This window comes from Cebus imitator, unplaced genomic scaffold (assembly GCF_001604975.1).
Source record: "Cebus imitator isolate Cc_AM_T3 unplaced genomic scaffold, Cebus_imitator-1.0 Scaffold328, whole genome shotgun sequence".
In the NCBI taxonomy this organism is placed as follows: domain Eukaryota; kingdom Metazoa; phylum Chordata; class Mammalia; order Primates; family Cebidae; genus Cebus; species Cebus imitator.
In genome coordinates, this window is record NW_016107643.1 from 923,534 (window position 1) to 932,453 (window position 8,920).

General features: G+C 38.6%; 1 protein-coding gene across 5 annotated transcripts in view; it reads left to right on the plus strand.

Moving 5' to 3' along the window:
• PTPRA (protein tyrosine phosphatase receptor type A) overlaps nucleotides 1–8,920 on the plus strand; it is a 175,060-nt gene that overhangs the window by 108,538 nt on the left and 57,602 nt on the right. For 2 of the 5 annotated variants that reach the window (XM_017504762.2, XM_017504760.2), the window contains one exon: nucleotides 4,254–4,280. The exons of the other annotated variants lie outside the window; for them this stretch is intronic. In XM_017504762.2, coding sequence (XP_017360251.1) covers nucleotides 4,254–4,280 — 27 coding nt within the window. The remainder of the gene's footprint in view (nucleotides 1–4,253; nucleotides 4,281–8,920) is intronic. 5 annotated transcript variants of the gene reach the window in all.

Genomic DNA, 8,920 nt, shown 5'->3' on the forward strand with positions numbered 1-8,920 from the left:
TTTTTAAAGACAGGGTTTCACCATGTTGGTCAGGCTGGTCTTGAACTCCCAACCTCAGGTAATCCGCCCGCCTTGGCCTCCAAAGTGCTTGGATTACAGGCGTGAGCCACCGGCCCGGACTCACACCCAGCTACTTTTGTGTTTTTGGTAGAGAAAGGGTTTTTAAAGTATTTAATGTCTGGTAAAATGAGTCATTCCTTTTTAATTTTATTTTTCAGAATTTTGCTAACAATTTTTATCATTATGAACATTAGAATCAACTTGTCTAGCAGGAAGAAGTTTGTATTGATCATATTAAATATGTAGATTAACAGAAAATAGCGTCTTAAAGATGTTGATTCTAACTATCCAATAATGCAATATATTCTATTTTCTGAAGTCTTTTTTTTAAATCTTCTGTTTTTGTTATTATAAATGGAGTATTTTCTTCTGTCATATCTTCTAACTGGTTGCTGTTGAGGATATGAAGGCTACTATTTTTGTAGAGACATTTTGTACTGGCCACCTTAAACTTTCTTAGTATTTGAAGTAATTTTCTTCATCAATCATTGTGGCTTCAAGTCATCTCATCTGCTGTTATCTTCCAAATTTTTAGAACTTTCTTTTTCTTCTGTTTAATTGCATTGATGAATACCTCTAGAACAAAGTTAAACAGCTGATAAATGCAGACAGCATTGTCTTTTATCTGATAAGGAAGACACTTTCAGTGGTTTTTCATTATACATGGTGCTGACTCTTGAGATAAACATATTTTACTGTGTTCAGGATATAACAATTTATTTTTGTTTTAATGAGCATTTATGTGAGGAATGGGTGTTAAATTTTGTCAATTGCCTGTTCAAGATCAATGAGCAAGATCTGTATGATTTTTTTCTCTTGGTCTGTTTCTATGGTGGATTCTATTAATAGTTTTTATTTATTTCTTTCTCTTTTAGAGACAGCATCTTGCTGTGAATTAATTATTTAATCTTCTTAATTTTTCTTTCCTGTTGACCTTTGCTTTGCTTTAAGTCTTTTCCTTTGAGTCATCTAGGCTGGAGTGTAATGACATGATCATGGCTCACTATAACCTCAAACTCCTGGATTTAAGCAAACTCCACCTCAAACTTCCAAGTAACTAAGGACTATAGGCACATGTCATCATGCTCAGCTAATTTTTAAATTTGTTCAGAGACAGGGACTCACTGTGTTACCCAAACTGGTCATGAACACCTGACCTCAAGCAATCCTCAGCCTCAGCCTTCAAAAGCACTGGGATTACAGGCATGAGCCAGGCCACCCAACCATATTGTATCATTCTTGTAATCTGTTGCAGTCTGTTTGATATTATTTCTTTTTTTTTTTTTTTCATTTAGAATTTTCTCTGTCTATTCACAAAATATCCCTAAATGAGATTGGGCTGTGTTTTTCCTTTGCGTGTGTATTGTGTATTCTTTTAGATAAGTTTCAGTTTTTAGTGTTTTGTTTTGCTACATGAAAGGATTTGAAAGTTTACACTGAAAACTATGCATTTATTTATTTATTTTTATATATTTTCTTGAACATTTATTCAGGCTTAGAAAGGTTTCTATTCCTTTGTAAAATTATTGGATACTATAAATCTATATACACTTTTTATTTGGACTCAATGTCCCTGCTCACTGTTACCCATCAACCAATACTTCACTCATTTGTTCATTCTTATGTATTTATTAAATTTATAAAACTTAACAGGTATATGTTGTGGTTGTGGATTTTACTGTAAAAAATGCACTTCATCATTTATTTATTTTTTAAGACAGGGTCTCACTGTTGCCCAGGCTGGAGTGCAGTGGCTCAATCTCTGCTCATTGTGACCACCACCTCCTGGGCTCAGGTGATCCTCTCACCTCAGCTTCCCAAGAAGTTGGGATTATAGGCATGTCCCATCATACCCAGCTAATATTTTGTGGTTTTTTTGTTTTTTTGTTTGTTTGTTTGTTTTTTGTAGAGACGGGGTTTCACCATGTTGCCCAGGCTGGTCTCGAACTCCTGGGCTCAAGCGATCCTCCGTCTTGGCCTCTCAGAGTGCTAGGATTACAGGTGTGAGCCACCACATCTGGCCATTTCATTCATGTGTTCAGATGTATTGAATGAGAAAAAGTTTTCTCTTGTGATTATTTATTGTAATATCCTACAGAGCTATTAATTTTTTAATTTTATTTTATGTCTTTTGTATTTTTGTTTAGGTTGACTAATCATTTATTTCATGGGTTTGTTGCCTTTTTTCTTCCAAAGAACTTCCTTAGATTTATTTTATGCTTTTTCCATCTTCTTGAATTGAGTGCTTTATTTATTTTTGTTCTTTCTAGTTAATTAATACATTTAGTGTGGTAAATTCTGCACAAGCACAGCTTTAGCCACATCCCATAGGTAGTTGTATTAGTATGCACTACAAGCTGCTCTGACAAAGATACCAAAATTCAGTGACTTAAGTAAGACAAAAATGTCTTTCCCCAGTCACATTCCAGAGTTAGGCAAGGCGTTTGTTTCAGTAGGGCCCAAATTCCTTTCCTCTTGTGGCCCTGACATCCTAATATTGTCCTTATCTGTTTGGTTATAGATAGTTCCCACCATTGGGTTCTAGTTCCAACCACTGTTAATGAAGAACAAAGGGAATAGGGGCCTTTTTTTTTTCCAAAAGCTGTGACCTGAAAGTTAGTCACATTGCTTTAGCTCACATCCCATTGGCTAGAATTCATCACATGACTATACCTAGCACAAAAGAGTCTCAAATGTAGTCTCTGGCAGGAGAGCTTGGTGCTCAGCTGAAAAACAAAAGTTGTATATCAAGGCAAGGAGAGGAAGAGACTGATTTGAGAGGAGGAGATCTCCGTTGGCAGGTTCTGCCACAAAACTTCTCATCATTGTTATTTTTAAGGTATTTTTCTATTTTGGGTTTTTGGTTTGTTTGCCTGATTGTTTTCTGAGATAGAGTCTCACTCTGTCACCCAGGCCAGAGTACAGTGGTGGGATCTCAGGTTACTGCAACCTCTCCCTCCCAGGTTCAGGTGATTCTCATGCCGCAGTGCTGGGATTTGGATTTTCTTCCAAAGTGCTGGGATTAAAGACATGAGCCACTGTGTCCGGCCCATTTTGGTTTTGATTTTTTTTTTTTTTTTTTGAAATAGTGTCTCGCAACCAGATGCAGTAGGTCACATCTATAATCCCAGCACTTTGGGAGGCCTAGATGGGCGGATAACCTGAGGTCAGGAGTTCGAGACCAGCCTGACCAACATGGAGAAACCCCGTCTCTACTAAAAATACAAAATTAGCTGGGCATGGTGGCACGCGCCTGTAGTCCCAGCTACTCAGGAGGCTGAGGCAGGAGAATTGCCTGAACCCAGGAGGCGGAGGTTGCAGTGAGCCAAGATCGCACCATTGCACTCCAGCCTAGGTAACAAGAGCAAAACTCCCGTCTCAAAAAAAAAAAAAAGAAGAAATAGTGTTTCGCTCAGTTGCTGAGGCTGGAGTGCAATGGCATGATCTCTGCTCACTTCAACCTTCCCCTCCTGGGCTTAAGTGATTCTCATGCCTCAGCCTGTCAAGTAGCTGGGATTATAGGCACCCGTCACCATGCCCAGCTAATTTTTTTGTATTTTTAGTAGAGACGGGGTTTCACCATGTTGGCCACACTAGTCTAGAACTCCTGACCTCAGGTGATCTGCCGCACAAGGCCTCATTTTGGTTTTGATTTTAATTTTCAAGTGTTTTCTTACTGTGTTAATTTCTAATTTTATTGCATTGGGACAAAAGAATATTGTACTGGTTCTACTGTTGGGATTTATAAGGGTTGTGGATATTTCACTAGCCTTTGAAAAGAAGGTTTTCTGTGTTAGTATGTAGAGATTGGTATCTACTAATTAGATTTTATTACTTCTTATCATTTTGGTCTTTTATATCCTTACTTAATTTTATCCTCTTGAATTTTAATGGAGCAAAAGACATAAAGTCCTCTAATGACATGTGTTCTCTTTGCATTCTTTTACTTTTTGTGAATATTGATGCTACACTATTTGTGTACCGAGGGAGAAGGCCAAAGTTTAGTGAATCTGTACTGTCCAAAGTTTAGTGAATCTGCTAGTTTCCCAGTTGGAGGATGCTTCATGGAGGAAAACATTCCTAATCCTTGTTTTGTTGTACTCTAAATTGAACTTTAATGTATTTCTTTAACCTGAATGAATGTTTCTATTTTTTTTTTTTTTTTTTTTTTTTTTTTTTTACTTATTACACAGGTAATTCTGACTCGAAGGACAGAAGAGGTGAGCTGCTCACCTTATATCTGTTGTTCCTTTTACACAGTGTACAGTATTCGTCTGTTTCCTCTGCTCACAGTCCTTGGCAACATGTGCATCTGTGGCTGTGTTTGTTTACTTTTCCTTAAGTTGTTTCCATGTTAACCTCATAGAGAAGAGCAATAGAAACAGTATGTTTTTTAACATATTTTTTTAACATAGACTATGGATTCTAACAGCTATGATGTATTTTAACAGGTAATAAGACAGAGCTTACATTGTCATGTCACCTGATCAGCCTTACTTTTTGGTGATATTAGGTCATAATTTCTATACCATGGGTTACTTCTGATTTCTAGGCTATAGTTCCCTTTAAACATTTTTTGTGTTATTTTTCCCCTAGCCTATCAAATGTCAACCCTTTGTGGCCTTATATGGATTTAATGGATTTTCAGCCCTTTAATGTAAAGTCCCTATGGCCTGAGATGTGTTGTGTCTGTGGTTTAAGCTGGACCGATGAGTCACCGGTCACTCGAGAGCAGGAGGACATGGGTACTCATCTGCAGAATTGTGGCACATTTTGCCTAGAACAACAGTAAGGCTGCTACCAAAGAGCATGAGAGAAAAAAATCATTATTGCATCTGAGTTTTTAAAATGTTACTCTTTGAAACAATGTTTTTATCATAATTTTTTAGTTTATCAAATCAGACTTCAGTTTTTTTCTGATTCCATTATTTAACCATACACAATTTTTCCTTCGTAATTAAGCAATGAACACTTAAAGGCATATGAAGTCTCACAAAGTAGGGAGCATTTGTGTCAGAAAAATGGTTACTTTGATCCTTTATGTGATAGCCATCTGCCATTGTATTTGGTAAGGAATAATGAGGTGTTACCATACTGTGTATAGATTTCCTTCACTTTTCCAGCTCTCACTTTCCTAAACTTGGGAACTAAATGTTGGATTAATGCGATGTCTTTGCTATTCAGATTCACTTGCCAGATTCTCACTATCAAATGTAGACTTAAATAGGTTTTATTGTAATAGATATTTATTTTCTCCCTAAAACTGCTCTTTTAACCAGTCTTATAAAGTCAGAAGTCAAAGTGGTAGGCTTCAAGATGAAACATTAGATCTTTTGACTCTTTCCTCTATTTAGTATATATATTCATAATATTCAGCCTTTTCTTGCCCCAGATATAATACCTATTTTACCTACCTAATATTTAACTGGTTTCCATGTTGTGATTGAAAAAATAAAATCACCTTAATTACCTAGATTAATACTAATTGTGGCATATGTAAAGTCTATTAATGTAATCTCCTTTTTTAAGTCAAAAAAATGATTTTGTATAATTCCAAACAGGAAACTGAAGAGACATAGGTATTCTCAGCAGTCTCTAAAGTCCCAAAATCTAATGACATTTTTACCAGAGCAGATCTTTAGAAATATTGCTGTAAATTTGGATATCACATTCTTTTTTTGAGACCGAGTTTTGCTCCTTTTGCCAAGGCTGGAGTACAATGGCGTGATCTTGGCTCACCACAACCTCCACCACCATGCCCGGCTAATTTTGTATTTTTAGTAGAGACAGGGTTTCTCCATGCTGGTCAGGCTGGTCTGGAACCCCTGACCTCAGGTGATCCGCCCACCTCAGCCTCCTAAAGTGCTGGGATTACAGGCATGAGCCACCGTATCTGGCCTATCACATTCTAATTTTAAAGCCAAATGCTGTTTGAGAAATAAGCCAGCTGTTTAGAAATATTTGTATTATAATGGGATTGATAAGCAGTTATATTTTATGCAGATGAATTAAGGTCTGCAGGTTTTTATGCACTGGTGCTTTTGAATGTCTGCTGTTTTAATTGTCAAAGCAGAAAGGAATAAAATGAGAGGGAGGGCCACATTTCTTCCTCTTCTGAAGTTCAAGAAACTGGTTATTTTCTCATGTGTATTATTTTTAAAATATATTCTGGCCAGGTGTGGTGGCTCATGCCTGTAATCCTAGCACTTTGGGAGGCCAAGGCAGGTGGATCACAAAGTCAGGAGATTAAGACCATCATAGCCAACATGGTGAAACCTCGTCTCTACTAAAAATACAAAAAATAGGCCGGGTGCGGTGGCTCACGCCTGTAATCCCAGCACTTTGGGAGGCCGAGGTGGGTGTATCACTTGAGGTCAGGAGTTTGAGACCAGCCTGGCCAGCATGGTGAAACCCCATCTCTACTAAAAATACAAAAAATAGGCCGGGTGCGGTGGCTCACGCCTGTAATCCCAGCACTTTGGGAGGCCGAGGTGGGTGTATCACTTGAGGTCAGGAGTTTGAGACCAGCCTGGCCAACATGGTGAAACCCCATCTCAAAAAAAAAAAAAAAAATTAGCTAGGCATGATGGCGCATGCCTGTAGTGTCAGCTACTCAGGAAGCTAAGGCAGGAGAATCGTTTTAACCTAGGAAACAGGTTGCATCTCGTTTGGGCTACCTTTTAAAAATTATGTTAAAATATGCATAACATAAAATTTACCATTTTAATCATTTTTAAGTGTATAGTGGCATTAAGTACATTTACATGATTGTGCAGCTATCTCCAGAAGGTTATCGTCCCAAACTGAAACTTGTTACCCACTAAACAGTAATTTCCCATACTCCTTCCATGCTTCCTGTGCTTTCCCTAGCCCCTGATAACCACTGTTCTACTTTCTGTCTCTCTGAATTTGTCTATTCTAAATATCCCATTTAAGTGGAATCATACCGTATTTGTCCTTTTGTAGCTAACTTCTTTTTTTTTTTTTTTTTTTTTTTTTTACTGGTTTCAATTTGGATTATTTGTGTAATGTTTAGTAATGCATTAACTTTAATCTGCCAAAAATACCTCTTCACCATTCAGTCAGTGGTCACGATGACTGTATTCTCCAGTTACTTAGCGTTCACTAGTTTTACATCTCAGTTTATTAGTTTGGTTCTAGGGGAAACAGACTCTGAGACAGAGATTTGCATGCAGCAAATTTATTGGAGGAGCATTTGCTCCCTACAGCACCTATGAGACAGTGAAAGCAATCATATTGGGTAGCTGCCCATGGCCTGGCCCAGGGGAAAGCCTCAACACCCACCTTGATTCCAACTCCAAAGCTTCCTGTGGGATTCCTAAGAAGACTTGAGTTGCCACATGGTCAGAGCAAAGGCAGCAAAGGCCAATCCCACAGGAAGCTTTGGAATTGGAATCAAGGTGGGGGTTAAGGCTTTCCCCTGGGCCAGGCCACAGGCAGCTCCAGGGGAAAGACTTGGCTGAGAGTCATTACCCGCTGGTTCTCCCAGCAGCCAGGGGGAATGGGTTCTTTTGGTCTTGAAGAGGGATCTATAATATCCACTATAGTCCCAGCATGGTACCATTTACAGAGACTTTTTCCATCTAAGAAAATGTTATTGAATGATTTTGATATGTGTATTAAGGCTGAGGAATGAGTGGTACAGTGAAATATTTGAAGAGAGGCAGTGTAGTGCAGTAAAGTATGGGCTCCAAAGCTAGATAACCTCACTTTGCATCCTAACCCTACCACTTACCAGCAGGGTGGGCAGATATTTAACTTTCCTGTGCCTCATTTCACGATTTGTGAAATGGCATAGGAAAAGAATCTCCTCCTTGGGTTGCTGTGAGGAATGGAATAATGCACATGAAGTGCTTGGCTCAGGATGCAGCAATTGCCCAACACTGTTGGCTCTCACCATTACTGTTCTACTGCCACAATCTCTCTCTTACTTTCACTATTACATATGAGACTAGGGAGCCCTGGAATTTAAGCCATTCTGTCAGAACTCTAGGAAACAAAGGCATTCACACACCTCCACAACTGCAGACAGTAGGTAGTTCTTTGTCTTTTACCTTTTAAACAAAATTATGCATAAACCCATCTCATTCTACTTTTTATTTTAATAGTATAGTTGGTTCTTTTGTGTGTGTGTATGTGTGTGTGTGTAACGGGATTTTCATATGAAGACCTTATAACTGGTATAAATAGCAAGAATACAGGTTAAAGCTAGTTGTAACCATACTTTATTTTAGATGCAATCATTTATATAACTGCTTTTTAAAAAAACTCAGCGGCCAGGCACAGTGGGTCATGCTTGTAATTCCAGCACTTTGGGAGGCAAAGGCGAGCAGATCATGAGGTCAGGAGTTCAAGACCAGCCTGAGTCTGACCAATATGTTAAAACCCCATCCCTACTAAAAGTACAAAAATTAGCCAGGCGTAGTGGCATCCACCTGTAGTCACAGCTACTTGGGAGGATAAGGCAGGAGAATCACTTGAACCTGGGAGGCGAAGGTTGCAGTGAGCCAAGATTGCGCCACTGCACTCCAGGTTGGGAGACAGAGCAAGGCTCCATCTCAAAAAAAAAAATTATTTTAATATTTGTAAAGACATAGTCCTTGAGCTACTACTTAAGTCTAAAAAGAGTTGGCATTCTTGTTTTAAGAGTATTAGGGCACTTTGGGAGGCTGAAGCAGATGGATCACTTGAGCCCAGGAATTTGAGACCAGCCTGAGCAATATGGGGAAAACTTGTCTCTACTAAAAATACAAAAATCCGGGAGACAGAGGTTGCATTGAGCCAAGATTACACCACTGTACTCCAGCTTGGGCAACAGAGAGAGACTCCATCTCAAAAA